We start from the raw sequence: 21205 nt of genomic DNA, 5'->3' as shown, positions 1-21205 counted from the left end.
CACTTTCACCTTTACCCAGCCCTCTAGAGACAGCCGGCTCTACAGGAACCTTTCAACCACACAGCAGGCCTTCAGGGAGGGGGCCTCTATCCCTCTGCGTCGTGAAAACACACAGCACACGATACAGAGCACTGGACTGTGGCCAAGTTTTGTTTATGTTTGCAATGCGTCACACCTTGACAGGAGAGCCATCTGTGATCTTCACCAGCTGCCAGAGGATGGAGTAATGGGAGCACTGCAACGCCTGCACGGCAATCTGGGGAAGCAAAGACAAATGTTGACATCAGATCCGCAACAAGTGACGGCGTCATATTTACAGATAGCGCTAATGATGAGGCCGCTGTCTCTCTCGCTCGGCTCTGCCAAAGCTAGCAGGAACCTCCGGCGATCTCATCAGTCTCTGCCCGGATGAGAGAGATACGAGCTGGCAGTGGCCAATAGGGAAACAGTGAATCCTACCTAATGATGATGGCGCTAGGCTGCATGAATATGCTGGTGCTGCTGAGTACGTTTTTTTTTTTTTTTGAAGTGCATAACAAGGACATGAGACGTTGTTCATCTCTCCCCTCACCTGCTCTGGCATGGAGCCCTGTTCGATGCCTGTCTTCAGCAGTCTGTAGCAGTTCCCAAACAGATCCCATCTGGTCAAGTCGTGGGCACTGAAGCAAACCGAGGGGAAAGGTTATTAGTCTGGCGACACATGGACTAGATTGATGGGGTGGGGTGGGGGGGGCGACCAGACGAGAAGGAGGGGAGAGGTGTCTTACTTGTGAAAGGCTGTGAGTCTTTTGAGTGTGGAGAGCACATTGTAGATGTCATCGTCATCTGCCTCCTCCCCCTGAAACCGACACGCAGCTTGAGTTAAGTGAGTCACACTCATACTTATACAGACAATACGGGGGGGGGGGGGGGGGGGGCGTAGGACAAGGGAAAAAAACTAAAAAGTTAAAACATGTGTGAGGAGTAAGGGGTGTGAATGATTCATGCCCGATGACTCACTCTGCACCACACGTCAAGTGTGCCCGTTCTTTTATTCATAAACTGCTGCCTTTGATGCCACGATCGCAGCGTCACGTCTCAAACACAAACACAGCACCCCTGTGCACAGACACTTTCATGCACTGACGTTTATGGAGGCTGGCATTTGAAAGGATCAATACTGCATGCTATTGCAGTAGAGGGAAAGAGAGTGCGCCGAGTTTGCCCTTAAAAAGGATGAAAGGGTTTTTGCTGTACGCCCGCATCATGTTAAATGAAATCTCTGGGTGTCGGGGCCAGCAGAGCCGCCGCTCATGAAAGACTGTTTACACACAGAGGAGAGCTTTCCCTTTACAAGCTGCTCCCTTTTGTTGCTTCAGAACTTTTATCGAACAGCAGATAATTCTCATTGACATTCTATTAACGAAGCCCAGTGGCATAGCTACATTGCTATTGTATATATTATGGTCCTGTCCACCTTCCAGTTAAACCCGCTCTCTTCACTCAGGTGAAAGTACAATCTCCATCTTCTGATGCGATTTGACTCGATGACTAAAAAACTAAAACTCCATCCAATGTCAAATCAATTCTGCTCCCCTAATCTACAGATGTACATATTTAACACCAAAGCTGTTGCTTCAGTTAGTGAGCCCGGTATTAACTTAGGGTCTGATGTCATGATGTGAGTGATAGTCATGGCTTGTTCCCCACACATCCCCTGCCCTTCCCTATCAGCATTAGACACACACACACACACACACACACACACACACACACACACCTCCTGCAGCAGGTCCTCCACGGAGTGGCTGAAGCGGTCGCACATCTCGTCGATGAGCTGGCTGCGGGCGATGTCCACGCGGTTCATGATGGTGTACTCCTCGCTGCACAGGATGCTGTAGGTCTTACTGCAGGCCTCCAGCACGTCCGTCTCCGTGTGCTTCTCCACCACAAACTTCGTCTGCTTCAGCAGGGCGTCCAGGTGCTGCACACACACACACGCACACGCGCACACACACACACACACACACACACACACACACACACACGCACACACGCACACACACACAATCATCAGTTATTTATCTTCTGCCAACATCTCAACTTATATTTCTATATCCCTTTATAATGTCAGGATAGCAAAACCTCCCAAACACCATAACTCATAACTAATTCTGTAACGGTAGTGCCTGAGCCTGACCTTCTCCATACGTCCAGCGCTGTACACATCCAGGTCAAAGAACTGAGGGATCTGCAGGAGGTTGCCCACCTTCTCCGAATCAGTCTGGTACTGAGGAAAAACAAGACAGAAATAAAGATTCAGGCATTTGTGTCTAACGAGGTATAAAGGTTCAGGGTATTAGTGTCTCACATGAAAGAAAAAAACAAAGAAACGCAAGCTCCGAGCCCAACCTTGGACAGCAGCATGGGCAGAGCCATGATGAAGTGCTCAGTCAGCTTGTTTTTGTCGTCGATCTGAGTCTTCCTCTCTTTGGCCGTCAGCACCTGCACACACAAACAGGCTCGTCACTAGTGTCAGGCCATCGGGGGTTAACTCCTGCTGCTGGGTGAACACAAGCCCCCCCGTCGCTTGAAGCGATGCTAGGCCCTGTTGACGTCCTCTTTTCCCTCTTTATGATTCTCAACGTGCCATCTCCTACACCGGACGTCATGAAAGGCTTAATAAGATGAGAGAGGAAATGACCGCTCTGTACCGCCACCCCTTGGCTGACTCACTGGCCAACTCACTGGCCGTCTGTTGTGAGCTGTGGCTGGGATATGAATTGGGGGATGGGGGGAGGGTTGAGCTGTGATGGACAGGAGCCCTTACCCTTTTCCCTGTGCCTCTCCCCACGGGCGGGTGGGCCTCTGCGGCCTGCCGGATGGTGCAGACTGTCAGCTCGATCAGAGCACTCTCCTGCCTGTCAGACAGCACTGAGAGTTGAAGGGGAGAGAGAGAGAGATGGAAGAAATTGAGAGAATACACAATTGAGTATTAATATTCAGTGTCTCCAGTTGCCAGCAATCAGCTACCGCCTCTATGGTTGTTTCTGTGCTAAAATACACGTAGGATCCTGCCAGGCTGAGGCCCATCAGTAGTACGGCTGTGGGGGGGGGTGGGTGGAGGTACATGAGTGATGGTGGTGAGCTGAGTGCTTTGAGTAGAATAAAACCGCACTCTCAAGCTTTTCTCATTGATATTAAGACCAGTTTATTTCCACAGACGTGTTTCGGCTTTAAGCCATCGTCAGTGTGAGCTGAGTGCTGCTTACCCTCCTCTCCCTGCACTGGCTCCTCCAGCAGCAGCTCCGTCATACACTCCCAGTCCTTCAGAAGCTCCTGCGAGCTCTCCCACAGGCTGTCCACCAGGTAGGCCGCGTGCTCGTGCAGCTGGGGGTCACAACACAAGTACGTGAATACAAACACACGCACACACACACACACACACACACACACACACACACACACACACACACACACACACACACACACAACACACACAGGCAAGAATACCAATAGAATATAACACAGAATATAATATAACATAACACAGAATATAATACAATATCATATAATATATATTAGTAGTTTCAGTCATGGCAAACTAATTATTAATTGTAAACTGCAGCCTGAATATTCTTGTCTGCATATTGTTCCTAAGCTACAGATCTGATCAGGCCCTGTGAATGTGCACTGTCTGCGAGAGGAGCGCGGGTCAGTGTGTGCGCACCTCACTCTCTAGGAAGAAGAGCACCAGCATCCTGAGGAGGTTCCCATTGGGGCTGCTGCGCCCGCGCCTCTTGGCCAGGGCCTCCTCCGCCTGCGGGTCGTGCCTGCTGAAGAGCCTGGGGAGCACACACACACATACGCACGCACACACACACACACACACCGCACACACACACACACACAGACACAGACACACACAGACACAGACACAGACAGACACAGACAAACACACACACACGCACAGACACAGACACAGACACAGACACAGACACAGACACAGACACAGATACAGACACAGACACAGACACAGACACACACACACACACACACACACACACTCACACAGACACAGACACACACACAAACAGACACACAGACACACACACACAAACACACAGGTGTGAGGGGGGAGGTGAGAGGTGACACTCACTTCTCCAAAACAGCCAAACATGATGGTTGTTGATTTATTAATAAACAAAACAGCAGATGGGAAGCAGACAGGACGCTATACGGTACACTACTGCCACCAAGTGAACAGTAAGGGTAGTACATGCATTTGACAACTGCTATTAATTAGCAGCTAATAAAATTCATTTAAAATCACTACCAGCAATTGACTATTGAGCAATCATTTTCCAAAGTGACAAGGACGGGAAAACCTAACATTCGTAATGCTATAGTGAAGCAACATCAGTACAGGAAGCCTAAGCTAATACATAAACATAATCTAATTAACTGAGAGGATAGAGGAATGTGGTTGCTATGGTAAGGGAGTGAACAGCAGTCTCACTTACTTGCGGTGGAGGAACTCCCCTGCTGCCACTGCCACAGGCCGATGGGCCGAGTACACCAGGTGGTAAACATTCTCACAGTCCTCATTGGACAGAGCGTCCTCACTCCCCCTGAGGAGACAGGTGTGTGTGTGTGTGTGTGTGTGTGTGTGTGTGTGTGTGTGTGTGTGTGTGTGTGTGTGTGTGTGTGTGTGTGTGTGTGTGTGTGTGTGTGTATTTGTGTGTGTGTGTGTGATGGAGAAGGCAATTCAAGACATTTAGAAAGGATTCCAAAAATGGCTTCACAAAGACAAGTACTTCCTCTCCTCTCATTCACAGTTAGTGTCCTTGTTGCCTAAGGCGTCCCAAGCTTCACCATGTTTATCCTTCTCATACACACATACAGAGTCTACAACAGAGCAACTCAGTTGACAAGACAATCGCAATATGATTTACACAGAAGTAGCCAGAATGCATTTAAACCCATTTTTGAGAGGTTATTCTGCAGATGAATCAGTTTGGAAAAGCTGATTCGCTTCTCAAACAATAAACCGCAGAATTAATTTAGCGTACCCGATCATGTAATGTCCATCCCACATATTTTAGGTAGCTGTCATTCAGGAAGGCATCACTATACACACTCCACGGGTCATAGACACAGAACATAAACACAGAGATAGCCCAACAGGCTGGAGGACACTCACTGCAGGACTAGTGTGACCAATCGGATGGCCTCGACGGCCACGTCATACTCTTTGTCCAGGGTCATTGACACAATACGGTCCTGTTGAAAAGTGTTCCAGATGTGACGTAACAATCATTCAATGTCACAGGAATGACAGAATAGATGCTCAGATTGTGATGTGTGATGTCATGCAATCTTCAGACTGTACCTTGAACCTGTTTGTGAAGAGTTCCAGTTTAGGAAAGAGCTCTCGGTTCGTGTATAAGTTCTGGAGGGCCTTCAAACATTTCAAACGCACCTCTCCTTGCTAGGGAAAAAAGCATAATCATTTACACAGAAGTAGCCAGAATGCATTTAAATCCATTTTTGAGAGGTTATTCTGCAGATGTATCAGGTTGGAACAGCTGATTAGCTTCTCAAACAATAAATGGCAGAATTAATTTAGCGTACCCGATCATGTAATGTCCATCCCACATATTTTAGGTAGCTGTCATTCAGGAAGGCATCACTGTACATCTTCATCCACACACCAATCTCCTCAATACAAATGGCTCTGATTTCAGCTATGGCATCCCTGAAAAAGAGTAACCAACATTATTATTGTCGAGTCATTGCCACTTGTCTATCCACACTGACCAAACAGGCATCAGCAGGTTCAAGACATACCTGTAGCGATGAACAAAAATACCCTTGAAGATTGAGTTCATCATGTTCTCGATTTCGTCCTGGTTTTCCTGAAGCTGTTGGGAAATACAATAGTAAACTATTACCACAAGGACGCCTGTCTGCTCTAAAAACACGGGCCAGCCTGGCTGATGAAGAGAGAGAAGATTCCGGGCCCTGCAGTACCTCCTTCCTCTTTTGCAGCAGCAGCTCCAGCTTCTCGTTGGCCCGCTTGCCCACCATCTTGTTGCGCTCGGCCTCGTACTGCCGCTGCGTGTTGTCCTGGTGGATGCTGAGGTTCAGCGCCACGTTCACCAGCGCCGTCATCAGCTTCATGGCTGCAGGGAGACAAGGCCCACAGAGCTCAGGCCTCAACCACAGCCAGGAGATCCATGACTCATCCAGTCCAGTAATGGGCAACATGAACGTCCAAACTTCAGTAAAATACTCTCGTTATGTTTTGATGACGACCACACTCTTATTTTTTTTATTTAATTTTTTATTTTAAATGGAGCATCTGGGGCCAGTCTATCACTTTCCTGCTTCGAACTGTCTGGATCTTGGACTGCCAAAAACACAGACAACGTTTAGGTCCTATGGGATCCGGTTTGAACGTCCCTTATGGTCCCATCACCCTACCCATGGGCGCCTCACCTGTCTGAACGTCCCCATATAGTCCCATCAGCCTACCTATGGGCTTATAGTCCCATCGCCCCACCCATGGGCTTGTAGTCCCATCAACCCACCCATGGGCGCCTCACCTGTCTGAACGTCCCCTATAGTCCCATCACCCTACCCATGGGCTCATAGTCCCATCAACCCACCCATGGACGTCTCACCTGTCTGAACGTCCCCAAATAGTCCCATCAACCCATCCATGGGCGCCTCACCTGTCTGAACGTCCCCATATAGTCCCATCAACCCACCCATGGGCGTATAGTCCCATCACCCTACCCATGGGCTTGTAGTCCCATCACCCTACCCATTGGCGCCTCACCTGTCTGAACGTCCCCTTTAGTCCCATCACCCTACCCATGGGCTTATAGTCCCATCACCCTACCCATGGGCGCCTCACCTGCCAGTGTGCTGGTGTGCCTGAAGGCTCTGACCTGTGAGTCAGACAGGCCGGTGAGCAGCGAGATGACCGTGTCCATCATGTACTCGTCGTAGATAATGCTGTACTGGCACTGCCGGATTAGAACCCCGATGAACTCGCAGAAGTTGTAGCGGAACTTCTTCCACAGAGGACCAGGCATGGTGAGGGGGTAGTCACCGCTGTCCTGTTGGGGGCAATTGTAATGGGGGCATTTCACAGAATGAGTGCCTGACTGGGTGGCAAAGTCACATATGTTTGTGATTCCACTTGTGAAACATTTACTGTAATACACTGTACCTCGTCAAATTCCTCTGTCATTTTACGGATGATCTCAGCATTTTGCATGTTACGGAACATCTCAATTCGTACATTACCTGGTTGGACACAGAACGTTTTAAATAAAAAAAAAAAAAAAACATCCAGAATATTCAATATATTTGTTTTGGGAAACTAGCATAGGGTAATGAAAGAAAATAATACCTTTACATCCTGAACACTGTATAAAGAAATTAATCAGGTCTAGGAGAGCAAGATCTCTATCTTGCTTGTAGGACTCAATCCAGTCATCAACGACAGACTGAAAGAACATAGAAAGAACAGCTTATTGATCCATTAGAGAACAGCTTTTAGTGGGAAGCCATTGCTCAACATTCTTAACCAATGTCTGCACATTCCCACCGTCTGTTTATTTGATTTCTTGTCTTGAGTGCGAGAGGCTTGCCACTGCTTTTCTGTCTTATTCTTGATCATAGTCTCTGTCATGTTGTCAGAGCATCCTGGTGCCTGCTGTTCTCCTGCTGTTTGTGTTGCTATATCATCTGTCCAACTGCTGTTCATGCCTACAGGCTCTCCAGCCAAGAGCCGCGAAATATCAACAACAACGGCACACCCCAGCAACACAACTGCACACCCCAGCAACACAACTGCACACCTTGATCAATTGATCCCTGAAAAAGGCCACTCTGAAATGTACATATTTTTTTCAGTTTTTGGTACACTAAACATTTATTTAACCTCTGGCAGTTTACTGCTAACCTCTGTTCCATTTCAGGTCACTCACTGGACTTGAACTGCTTAAATGCCGATACAACTGGATTCGATGCAAAATATTCCTACAGGTGTTGCGACTTGTTGATCAGGAAGAGATCCAGCAGACCCAAAGCCACAACAGAATAAGAAGCATGTTTCTGAGAGTCAACAGCTTGCATGACAGGCTGGTCACAGGACAACAGCTTCAAGCACAGCTTAACCGTGGTCGCAAGCAAAAAGTTTCAACTGTGAAGAAAGGACTGTGTGCCGCAGGGTGGACAGGTGGCAGTAAGAAAGCCATTGCTAACATGGTCAAAATGGTAGAAACATCTTATAGCCCTTGGCTGTACCTGCATGGCACTCTTGCCAATCTTCACCACCTCGAACAGCGTGACCGGGTCGCCGCCCTCTCCGTTGTGCTGGGCAAGCCCGTTAGCCTTCCTGCCACGCGGCGGCCCCATCAGGCCCTTGTCTATGGGTGACTTCCGAGGTTTCTTATTGGCCGCCTGAAAGTGGGATAGGAGCCAGAACAGGACCCTCATTAAAACACAAAGCTAAAGCTAACGCATGCTGGGGGCAACTTCCTTTATTTACATTTAGCAGACGCTTTTGTCCAAAGCGACGTACAAGGGGGAGAACAGTCAAGCTACGAGCAATAGAGACCTAGTGTAATAATAAATACTATTTTACATAAGAAATAGAAAAAAAAAGTTCAGATGTGTAACTGCTGTAATTGCAAGTTGTGAATAATGAAGCTTCCGGTGCAACACAACAGTGTTGACAGAGCAGGCGATCAAATAGATAGATAGATAGATAGATAGATAGATAGATAGATAGATAGATAGATAGATAGATACTTTATTGATCTCGAGGGATCAGAGTCAGCCCCTGTGAGGAGACCCCTCGAGCCTGAAGTTGAATGCTTGACGTACCGGAGGTCTGCCAGGCCGGCCCCTCTTCTTCTTGCCCTTGACCTCGGGCTCGTCCAGCTCGCTCACACTCATGCTCAGGCTCACCGTCTCCGCCTGGCCCGTCTCGTTGGAGGTGTCTCTGCAAAGCCCACACAACAGGGATGGCATCCAGGTTCGTACGCAGATATATAAATATTAACACACACACACATAACTACACAGACACCCATGGAGGAACCGAGACGTGGCGCTGTACACCTTCAATCATGACGTGGGTGTATTAACATGGCTGAAATATGGCCTTTTTGTTGGTGTCTGAAGCATTTACAAACATCAAACAACAAACAACAACAACATATTACAACATATTACAACATATCCAGAATTTGTTCAGCCATTTGTACACAAAAGCAAGAAAAACACAGAAATGAGAAAACAAAATGGCATCATGGAGGCCATGTGCTATAACACATCTCACATAAATAATTTGACTCGAGGCAAAGGAACCACCAGTTAGAGTCAGTGCTTGTGCACGCCTGATAAACGTTTGTGTGTGTGTGTGTGTGTGTGTGTGTGTGTGTGTGTGTGTGTGTGTGTGTGTGTGTGTGTTTGTTTCAATTCAATCTGGTGGATGAGCGAGCAGCAGTGCCCTATCCCTGGGGGAGAGCCTGTGAGACTCACTGAAGGACTGGGAGTTCAGAGGTGATCATGACGCCTGGGGGGGGAGTGGAGTCTGCTCTAGGAGAAGGCCTCTCTCACTGGGTCTGCAGGAGCCGCGTGGTGCCTCACGGCTCGGCACGGCACGGCACGCCGGCTGGTTGTTGTGAAGGGGGCCTCTGTTAGCCCAAGACAGCCCCCCGCAGGCGTGAGGTTTCTCTCCCACCTCTCAGTGCTGAGGACGATAACCGACACAAACAGCCGTCTTCCCCTTCAGCACAGGTTCATGCCATAAACTGAGAGAAGAGAATAACAAAAAAAGATGTGCAGTTAGATAAGCGTTCTCCAATTAGACACGCTGGGTGTTGTCTGTTACCTACAGAGAAAACTAAATAGGCTAGGGCTTCTCTAAATAACACTGTATAGACCGAAATCTATTTTTTTATTCGAAGTTTATGAATCATTTTACAGAACATGCTGATGAGGACTCTGTTGATAAACTACCAAGCCATTCATTTAACTAAATGGTACAAAATGAACAGAGCACAACAGAGCAATGATATCATTTCTGGAATACTAAAAACAGAGTGTTCTGAGAGTGTCACTCAGACAAAAAACATGCAAAAAGGAGTAAGGAACTGATGCTGACACCAACTGGCCATTATAAGAACTGCAGCACATCACTGAGAGCACTGTCACACACTGCAGGAAAGAACTACAAGGCAAGTTAAAAAAATATGTGTGGGTGTGATGCTGTCAATAACAGTTTAATTTGCCAACAAATATTAAGCAACCAAAAGAAATATCCGCTGCTTGATAAAGTGTCCTACATTACTAAAGTTTACTGAAGCAGTGATGATTGCTTACTTAGTAAGCAAATTAAACCAAATACAAAATTATTCGTAAAATAAAAAGAACAAGTGAAGTTCTATTAATTAGATATCTTTATTTTCTCATGTCTCAGATAGTGCTGGGAGCTTATTCAGGTGCACTGTTTTGCTTTACCACTAGGGGCAGTGTGAACCATGAAGTATTCCACCCCCAGTGAATATGGAACAGCATGATTAAAGGAGTCCCAAATGGACATAAGAGCCCATTTTAAAAACTACTTTAATCAGTCATTAGGTCTAATGTGCTACTTCCAACACCCGTGGGCCTGCTTTGGCCACTGATATCGGATCAGCGCGGCGGCTCAGTCTGACTGAGAGCAGAACTGTGCCTGGACAACAGTAGGGGGCAGGCTAAGAAAGTTTTCATTCAAATGTCAGCCCAGCACTGGGACTCGCACTACTAGACCAAAGGCAGAAAAGTGCCTCTGCCAGTCCTTGCCTGTTTCCCCCTCTCCCCCGAGAGTTTCCAGTGAGCTTCAAAACACAAAGGCAGCAACTGAGAGAACACACACAGTGTTAACACGCACGGACGCACGCACGCACGCACGCACGCACGCACGCACGCACGCACGCACGCACGCACGCACGAACGCAGGCACACACACACACACACACACACACACACACACAGGCTGTTAATTGATAAAACTTGCCAGAGCTGAATGAATGAAATGAACTGGAGAGGATGACTCAGACTGATTACACTTTAGTCAGAACCAGGCAGAACAGAGGCAATAAAAGAGACACTTTAATGTCCCAGGGCCCAAGGCTCACACAGGCAGCACTGAGGGAGGACGGTGACTGTGCCACATAACCGTTGAGGTTTCCGCTCGTCCTTTCCCTGATCCCGTCCCTGTGCAGCCTGTCTGCGGCGGCTGCTGAGGCTCAGCCCCTTTGGCCTGCCACTAGATGGCTGTACACCGTAGGTGGAAAAGTTTGGAGCACTTGGCTCTCCAGGTGTCGGCTAGTGAGAGGCTTCAGTCTGGGAGTCTAGACTGGGCTCCTGTCTGCGGTGACTGTAGCACAGCACCAGAATACAAACGACGCACAGCAGTAGCAGCAGCCAGCCTGTGGGGCTCTGAGGGGGACTTCATTCAGATGGGCAGGGGGGGGGGGGGGGGGTGGGGGGGGGGGGGGACAAGTGGATCACAGCGTCTTGGCTGACATGAAACCTGACACCATACACTGCCACCGCCACATCTTTGCTTTCTGCATAAGGGTGAGGGAGAGGAAGGGGTGGGGGTAGGTGTGTGTGTGTGTGTGTGTGTGTGTGTGTGTGTGGTGGGGCTGAAAGAGAAAGGAACAAAAAAAGTGTGAAAAGAGGGAGAGAAGCAGGCAGGAAAAGGAAGGAGGGGCAGAGACGGAAGAGTGGGGAAGAAGCAGAGAGCTGTGTGTGGTGTGTGTGTGTGTGTGTGTGTGTGTGTGTGTGTGTGTGTGTGTGTGTGTGTGTGTGTGTTTGTGTGTGTGTGTGTGTGTGTGTGTGTGTGTGTGTGTGTGTGTGTGTGTGTGTGTGTGTGTGTGGTGTGTGTGTGTGTGTGTGCTGCCTCCTGCTGAGCTGAGAATTGCTCTCTCTCTCTTTCTCCTCGCCTGACAGCAGCAGATGAGCAGACAAAGGGCCTGTTGCCGTAACGCCCCGTCACCTCTCTCCCTGCCCGTCACATGAGGACAGGGCTGCAGTCACAATGCTTGTATGAATGTCTAGGTCCACCCCCGAACACCCCACCCCAAGAACAACTCTCCTCTTGGGCCACTGTCAGCCACAGGCAACGCTAAGTGGATGAGGAAAGGGCACACGTCAAACACAAACACACACACACCCGCACTGAGCAGAGAACGACATGACAATATTTAGATTGCAGGAGGAAAACTCAATCCTGTTGGGAGTCTGACTGATGGCATTGTGGGCAGAGGGGGGGAGGCAGGAGTGAGACACAGAGAAGAATAGTCAGTAAGAGAGGAGGTGAAAGATGAAAGTCTTTATATATACATGGACACATCTGCCTGCATTCATTTGTGTGTGTGTGTGTGTGTGTGTGTGTGTGTGTGTGTGTGTGTGTGTGTCAGCATGCGGGTGTGCGCATGCTTTTGTGTGTGTGTGTGTGGGGGGGGGGGGGGGGGGGTTGACGCACAACTGCTTTGTTGACAGGCACGTGTGTGTGTGTGTGGGGTCGACGCACAACTGCTTTCTTGACAGGCATACGTGTGTGTGTGGGGTCGCCGCACAACTGCTTTCTTGACAGGCACACGTGTGTGTGTGAGTGTGCGTGTGTGGGTGTGTGGTGTGTGTGTGTGTGTGTGTGTGTGTGTGTGTGTGTACCGACTCCAGGGTTGCAGTGCAGGGTTGACTCAGAGCTTGTTGTTATGAGTCATGCCTGTGGCTCCCTGCAGGTTCCACCACGCACCTCAGGCAGGGGCCTACAGACTCGCTCACTCAGACGCTAGACACTGGCTGACGCCGCCGATGACGCAGGGCCCTGGAAGGGTGTGCGTACGGGGGGCCACGGAGGAGCCAGAGTACGGAGAAGAAGCGGAAGGAGCAGACGTCAGCAGACAGGAAGGCCCAGACAAAAGACAGCAGGACGTAAACGCAAATAGACTCCTCTTCTCAGAATGTCTCTCCAGCTTTTTAAAAGATGGCAAAGAAGAAAAGGGTTCCAAAAAAAGTAGAGGGTCCAACGTTTCTACACAACTTCCACACCAGAAAGAAGTGTATCAATATGTAGCCTACTGAGTTATAAAGGCAGAGGACACTACCACATTCCTCAGGCACACACATGCATATGCACACATAAGCGCGCGTGCTCACACACACACACACACACACACACACACACAGACACACACACACACACAGACACACACACAGACACACACACACACAGGCACACACACACACACACACACACACACACACACACACACACACACTGTGTAATTCCACTGGGTTTCCTGTATGATGTTTCAGGCTGTCCTCTACTACCTTCACTGAGGGAAGATCATGTAGCGCTACAGTCTTCACTTCTCAGATGTCACATGATCTATAACAGGACTGTTGAATCCAGCAGGTTTTCCAGAACCACTGAGACTAACAGCAAAGGAGGGAGCAGCACCGTCTGCACAGCACTGGTTAAGAGAAATACAGCTTTTAAGTACTCTGACGATGTAATATTGATTCATTTATTTATTTAGGCCTCGGAAGACACATTGAGGAATAAGATCCTCATTTTGAATGGTGCCGAGGGTACAATGACAGTTAATACATTGGGAAAAATATATATATATATATAATATAAATATGCATAGTCCAGGAGTACAAGGGAATGATCACAAATAACAATTTTGAATATCCAGTAAATCCAGTAAAATACTATGGTTGGGTCAATGGTTACAACCATTGCAGGAGGAGTCAGTTGTACATTTGATTAGACTTCCCTTGTGAATTCCCTAAGTGAAATAAATCTTATTTTATCTGACACATAAATGCCCTACCACTCACAGGAACACACCGTACTTTGTCTCAGCCACTAAATTAAGGATGAGGTATGATTTGTTCTTGGAGGCTCAAGGAAGGGTGTCAGATGCTGCTAGGTGCCAGGACTAAACTCCAGCCAAGCCAATCCTTTTACTGGCTATACTAGCCCCTTGGACAGACTTTACTTCACTTTACTATTTGTATCACTTTGCACTATCCTCACACACACAAGCACAGTTACCCTATCTTTGCACTATCCACACATGCACATGAACACTTTCTCTCTGCACTCCTTGCACTACTTTCCCTGTGGACATCAACACTTTCACAATTAATGCACACTATAATATAGGGCCAGATATATCCTGTACCTGTAAACAACCCACTCTCTGTATACATGTTCTCCCTATATGTATTGTTTTTATTCATTGTGATTCATGTATGTATGTTTGTGAGTTAAGTGTATAAGCTACTGGATGACCTTAATTTCCCTCGGGATTAATAAAGTATCCATCTATCTATCTATCTATCTATCTAAGCAAAGGGGGGCAGATTTTGTTATTGATCACCAGCTCAGTGTGAGCGTCAGACACGGACGCTGTGAACTGGAGGGAAACTCTTCAGAAAGTCCCACGGCAACTCAACCCTGTGGCGTGCCTGATGGCAGCCCTGAAGGAGGCACCACAGTACACACACACACACACACAACCTGCACAGCAAGACTTCACAGCTACGCGAGATCAAAATCTCGTCCCTTTCCAGCGCAACTGGAGCCTGTGGAAAATCCCATTAAACATAAATAGTTCACCTGACACACAGAAGCACACAGGCTGTCTGCAGTAACTGAAGTTCAGTGTTATGCGTACCACACTGAATGACAGAAAATGTGTAAAACAAATGCCTTTTTATTTCTCACATATGCCAGGCTTTGCATCAGCTCACGGCTGAGTAAAGGGGTGTGTGTGTCTAGCTGGCGGTATTGACAGGTGCGTGGTTTGATGTAACACAGTGATGTAACTATGGCTGGGGTTTGGAGGGGGTGTGAGGGCTGCATGGGTGTTGGTTCAGTTACTGCCCTGGCTTGTTTTTTTTGTTTTTTTTGCCCCTCTTAGATGTAGCCTCAGACCAGAACGTCTCTTTTCTCCAAATTGGCATCCAAGCTCTCAATACAGCCTCAGAGGTCTGATCTCCAGCAGATAGTCCCCGATGCCTTCATTCTGCCCTACAGAAATGCTCTTACACAACAGAGAGCAGCAATAACAACACTGCTCTCCATCCACAGCAGTACTACATCATTAATCCTCTATGCACACCCCTTCCAATCATTACTATGTCAACATAAACATGAATACAGATCACAGAGCTCTGGTTCTTACAACTAGCTTGTATTGGGACAGGAGCGGTCAGCTGAACTAACCTCTCAACCAGAAACCTGTGTCTGCGTGGAGATGATAACCTACTCTGACCCAGTGTGAGACTCAACATGACCCTGTCCCTTGAGCCCGAGTCAATGAGGGAAAACAACACAGATCACATGGCTGACTTCCCTTCCTTTGACAGCCTTGTGGTGTGTCTCTGACACTCAGACTCGCACACATGGCCGGTCAGGGGTGGGGGGAGGTGGAGGAGGACGAACGGGGGGGGGTGGGGGGGGAGTGTGTCAGTTAGGAGAGAAAAAAAAAGGTCACTGAAACCAGAGGAGAATCACAGAGCCGATCCATTCATCGACACTTCCGTGGCACAGCATGGAAATCGTTATCCTGCACTCAAAAGGCTGCAGCACTCTGCGTTCTAATTGGAGATGGGTCTGTGTTGGAATGCGTGTTCTGAAACACCAACAAGTATTTTTCGGAGCATGGGGGCATGAAAATGTGTCTAAAGCTGACACCTGAAGCTTAGCCAAACTTTGATGCAGGATGTACTGAACATTGCAAAAGAGATGCATCGCTGCAAGAAAATGTGCAATGTGATAGTGCAACAGCAGCAGCAGCACAGGATCACTTACAATAACTGCACAGATTAAAGCAATGCACAGAAAATTGTAACAACATTCTGTCGAAAACATTTCCACCATTTAATTTCATAACTGACTTTCAGCTGTTGGCTTGTAACATTACATGATGTACTGCTAAATACCAGCCGACTTACTGCCATTCTGCTATTAAGAAAAACCATAACCTCCCTGATTGCAGGTCTTCACTATAAAGTGATGGGCCAGGAGTCTTATATTAAGACAGCACTCACAGAGTCAACGGGAGATAAGTGATTTATCATAAATACTTAAACTCTGTAACATCAGTAACAGCTAGATAACTTGTTGACTGGTATTGCACAAAGCTTTCGTCAGCTAGCTATCTGGTTTACGGAGTTGACTTGTCGCGTTACCTGGTTAGTAGGGGTGGGGGAAAAAATCGATTATTCGATTTTAATCGATTCTCTCTAAAACGATTCTGTCTCGATTCAGAAAGTTCATAATCGATTTTGTAATTTAAAAAAAAAAAAAAAAAAAATTCTCTCATAAAAAATAGAGAAGGTAATTCATCTGTTGATTTTCTTTAATTATCAAACACAAAGTAGGAAGTGTAGCAAAGACTCTAAGTAGCAAACTCAAATGTTTTAAAAGTCGAAATGGATTGATAATCGTTTTATCGGTTTAAAATTGATAATCGTTTTTTTTACACATCCATTTCATGTTGAAATGCAATTATCGATTGATTATCGAATATCAATTCGAAAACGATAAAACGATTATCGATGCATTTGACTATTGAATCATTTGAGTTTGCAACTCAGAGTCTAAATTGAAGAAAATCAACAGATGAATTACCTTCGCTATTTGCTTTATTAGAGTAAAAGCTTTTAATGGTCACAATTTTGACTTTCTATGAGCAATGCAATAGTCGATGCAGCTTGCATTTCAACATAAAATGGATGTGTAAAAAAAAAAAAAAAAAATTTAAATTACAAAATCGATTTTAAATCGATTATCGATAATCGATTTTAAATCGAATCGTTGACCTCTGAATCGATTTCGAATCGAATCGTGAGATGCCAAGAGATTCCCACCCCTACTGGTTAGCCACTTAAATTGGTCACTTGCTTATTACAAACTAAAATGACAGAAAAATATGTTTGTGATGTATAAGTTGAAGTGTTTTGTAGTGTCCTAATGGCTAAACATGAACATTTACACACACAATTACATTAGTGCTTGCAAACAGCTTAAACAGCCAAAGTTAACAGCTACCAGCTTGTTAACGAGTGAGTTAGTTGCCCGCTAGTGAACTATCAAGTGAACCACTTCCAATTACCTTGTCATGTTGAATCACCTCAAACTAAATATCTACTGAAATATGGGCTTTATTTGATCTACAGACTGACAGACTGACCCATACTTTCACAAAACCTCTCAGTCTTCACAAACATTATTTAACCACATCTCTCTATGCATACGCATAGTTTATATATCTCATACCCATGGAGCAAATCAATTATCACTAACAAATAGCCTCTCTGTCAGTCCACCCTCCCTCCAAGGGCTTAAAGGTTTAAGTAAGACCAGTACTGAAAGCTGAAACAGTCAACTTCCGCATCAAGCTTTGCCAGGGATGCCATAAAACGTCCCCAAAGCCACATACTGAGACCCATTCTTCAGAAGCCACAACACTTTGGGCTAATATTTTGACATCTTAGTCTAGAAGATATCCAAGGACTCGGAACTCCTGATTTGCTTTGTTCACATGGCTGCCTGAATGGAGATGGTTTATTGGGGGCAATAAACTAAATAAGAATGATGGTTGATTGTGTATAACGCCCTGGACGGCCCACCTTGAATCTTGAGCTTTGGAACACCTTGGGTGAGATAAGATAACATGTAAACAGATACTCATAAAGGTGTATGCTAATTTATTAATTTGTTTACTGTAAATTACTGTTAATGAGCAAATCAGCCATCTGACCAACCTTTTTTTCAGTTGTTTAATTGACGATTACTTGTGCAAATTGATCGAATTATGTATTCAATAATGTTACATTTTTTTTTTTTTACTCATAAAGGTGGAGCTTTCTTCAGTTGCAGTGTTGATCCTGATTAACCCTTCCAGCACTAAGGTGCCCCGTGGGGCACTTGGTGGTTTTTTTATTAATAGAATTTTAAATCTCCGCGAGTTTTTCTTCCACAAACATAAAACTAACACCCACAGCAACCTTGAACCCTTTACTTTTTAAATATATACAGTTTGAAACTAAATTATAAATAATCACTTTGTAAGGAGGATATAACTAATCCCTTGCACATTTCAGCCTCTGAGTGAGGTTTTGACCCTCCCATTAGCAAATGACAACTATTCATATGATAAGGGCATGGTAATTCAGTGATCACCATTGGTTCCTGATGTGTCAAGAAAACATGTAGGGGGTAGTAGGGCACAAAGACATTCCAGGGCTATTACGTCATGGCCATTGTCTTTGACCAAGATGTCCCAGAATGTTCACACCTCTCTAATCAATATGCATAGTGGTCTAAGTGAAGAAAAGTGTCACTTTCTATATTACTCATAATTAGTATAGAAACCACTTTCTGAATGCTAAACTCACCTATGTGGAGCAAACACCTATGTTTACAAGGTTCAGAGTAAAAAAGAAAACTTCCAAAATATTAACAATTTGTTTTTGTACAAAGTCTGAGCACCTCTAAAACTAGATTTCATTTTAGTGTCTTTAGATTTCATTTTAATAAAAAAAACTTGTTTTACTACATTCCTTTTACTTTCATACATTTTTTGCTGAGGTGTTCTAGAATATAATCATAAATGCCACTTTGGCCTCATGGCTTTTAGTTGGGTGAAATATACAAAAATATCAGGCATGGCAGAATACTTAACAGAGTCAAAAAAGGCCTTAGTGTTGGAAGTGTTAGGAGTTTCCAGCTCCATTGATACCTGGGAGTTTAGTCATTTTGTTTTGTTCTCAAATAGTCCTACACCAAACAAAGACGATTTCCTTGTTCAGTTTCAAATAATATGCAAATGATCTGAGTCAAGTTACATTTTTTTTTTTTTGAGTGCAGGAATTACTGCAGCTCAGCGACTGTTATTATTCGTTTCCTATTGCCCTTTTTATTTTCAATATTTATCTTTTTCTATTTCTCATGAAATTGTGAACTTGTAAAAGTGTTAACCTCGGCTGTGGGGAGGGATGGAGGGAGGTGGGGGTGCATATGTATAATTGTTTGTGTCATGTTAGAAAACATTTAAAATCTAATAAACAGATTTTCTTTAAAAAAAAATAAAAAAAAAAGAAGGGTAAGGTAAAATAAGCTCATTCAAAAGATTCCACACTCACTACTACCTTCCAAAAAAAACAAAAAACAAAACAGAAACATAGCCCACGTGAGGAATCCATGGAGATATTTGACAGATAGATGGTGTACTCCGTCAGTGTGAGCCCAGCAGCCCTGTGCGCCTGCCGCCTCCCCTCGCCTCGCACTGCTCAGCCAATCCAATCACATGCACAGCTTATGACCTACCCACCGTTGCCATGGCAACGTCTGCCTTCTGCAGTACATGGCATGCATGTTAAGTGCCTTACAGTAAAGAGCTGCGCACGCGTGGAGGCGACTCACCCCCCGCCCCCCTCCTCCACCACCATGTCTTCCCATATGCAAACATGCGCACACGCACTCACACACACACACACACACACACACACACACACACACACACACACACACACACACACACACACACACACACACACACACACACACACACACGCACACACACACACACACACACACACACACACACACACACACACACATAGGAGTGTGTGATTAGTCTATGGCAGGTTACAAATGACAACAGAGACAATGGTGAGGCCGACGTGTACAAAGAAGGAGGTTATTATGCGTCTCCATTACAGGCGGTATGAAGCTGGCAATATAGGCCTATTCAATAATAACTGGGCTTTATCAGATAGAGGATATGACCTTAACATTTCTGACACAGCAAGCACAGCAAAACATACAGGAACAGAAATAACACTACAATGACTCACGGCTCCTGAAGGGTTTAAATAAATAGCAGTAGGCTGTGTTTACCAAAAATAAAGATATGTTTTCAAACTTATAATATATTATATATTTATAAATTACAGTATTTATACATAGGCTTAGATAAATTCATATTACAAAAATGCTATCTTGCAGAAATGCAGGATTCTTTCATCCTAGCTAAATATAAGCTATATCTCAAAAGTGGCATGTTGTAGAAATCCGGGATTCTTTGTTGTTGTCGACTGAGGAAACGCAACTCCATTCTTAAAAAATAATTAGGCTAGCCCTATGAATTTTTTACTTGAATTTCTTAACTGCATCTTTTTTTAAGGAACCCTAAGGATGTCATCTTTTGATGATCTTTTGATGATGTGGTCAACAGCAGGAGAGAGCGCATCAGGCAGGATGACAATTAGGCCTTTGAGAATTATAGAAGAAGCCATGAAACCATTGCATTTGTAAACACAACACGGATCGGAAACCGCAGTTGGATGTAATGATTGCTCAGGAATTTCAACCATTACAAATGTGAAAAGAAAACCACACTGCTTGTTACTGCAGAGCCTGTGTGACACGGCAGCTGACTCAGCCTTCCGCTCTTATTTGTGTGTGGAACTGCAGCCTTTCCCTAGGAGACTGTCGGCGCAGCGTGGCTGGGATAGCGCTGCCTAAAGCCTGCTTCATCACATCAGTGGAATGATGCGAGCAGTGAGCTTAAGGGCTCTTTAATGATCCCTACACAGATGGACTGGGCTCAGCCAGCCTAAGAACACAATCGGTTTCTCTTTTTAATCTACCCAGCAAGACTTCTGTAGTTGCTGAGGGTGTGTGTGTGTGTGTGTGTGTTTGTGTGTGTGTGTGTGTGTGTGTGTGTGTGTGTGTGTGTGCGTGTGTGTGTGCGTGTGTGTGTGCGTGTGTGTGTGCGTGTGTGTGTGTGTGTGTGTGTGTGTGTGTGTGTGTGTGGTTGTGTGTGTGTGTGTGTGTGTGTGCGTGTGCGTGTGCAAACACACGGGGGAGAGGCTATGCCACTAAAAAATTCAGCCACAAAAGAGGAAGAATCCCCAGTTGTATCCTGCTCAGATTTGTTTTATATAACCTGTCTTTTATTTTTAATACGCAGTCTCACAAAGGAATCGGTCTCTTTTTACACCTCGGCAGGTTCTCGTTAATGACCTGAGTTCTCTCTCCTCTCTGAGCTCACAGTCCAAGGGGGAATAATGACTATAGTCTAAGGATTGATCACCCACATCTCAAGGCTATAATTCCTCT

The 21205-nt window shown here is 45.7% G+C and overlaps 1 protein-coding gene across 1 annotated transcript in view; it reads right to left on the bottom strand.

Moving 5' to 3' along the window:
* Window positions 1–21205, bottom strand: part of stag1a (STAG1 cohesin complex component a) — a 42948-nt gene that overhangs the window by 4884 nt on the left and 16859 nt on the right. The window contains exons 2-22 of the mRNA XM_080858746.1: window positions 9544–9815; window positions 8884–9001; window positions 8302–8457; window positions 7403–7499; window positions 7220–7296; window positions 6902–7106; window positions 6013–6164; window positions 5830–5903; window positions 5614–5737; window positions 5372–5470; window positions 5183–5262; window positions 4503–4610; window positions 3710–3824; window positions 3252–3369; window positions 2810–2913; window positions 2392–2484; window positions 2180–2269; window positions 1760–1963; window positions 768–838; window positions 572–659; window positions 176–256 (exon numbers count right to left, since the gene is read on the bottom strand). Of these exons, the coding sequence (XP_080714872.1) occupies window positions 176–256; window positions 572–659; window positions 768–838; window positions 1760–1963; window positions 2180–2269; window positions 2392–2484; window positions 2810–2913; window positions 3252–3369; window positions 3710–3824; window positions 4503–4610; window positions 5183–5262; window positions 5372–5470; window positions 5614–5737; window positions 5830–5903; window positions 6013–6164; window positions 6902–7106; window positions 7220–7296; window positions 7403–7499; window positions 8302–8457; window positions 8884–9001; window positions 9544–9572 (2283 nt within the window). The 5' untranslated portion in view covers window positions 9573–9815. The remainder of the gene's footprint in view (window positions 1–175; window positions 257–571; window positions 660–767; window positions 839–1759; window positions 1964–2179; window positions 2270–2391; window positions 2485–2809; window positions 2914–3251; window positions 3370–3709; window positions 3825–4502; window positions 4611–5182; window positions 5263–5371; window positions 5471–5613; window positions 5738–5829; window positions 5904–6012; window positions 6165–6901; window positions 7107–7219; window positions 7297–7402; window positions 7500–8301; window positions 8458–8883; window positions 9002–9543; window positions 9816–21205) is intronic.

This window comes from Sprattus sprattus, assembly GCF_963457725.1.
Source record: "Sprattus sprattus genome assembly, chromosome: 20".
NCBI classification, from domain to species: domain Eukaryota; kingdom Metazoa; phylum Chordata; class Actinopteri; order Clupeiformes; family Clupeidae; genus Sprattus; species Sprattus sprattus.
Note: the sequence above shows the minus strand (reverse complement) of the source record. Positions and strands in the feature narration are given on the sequence as shown.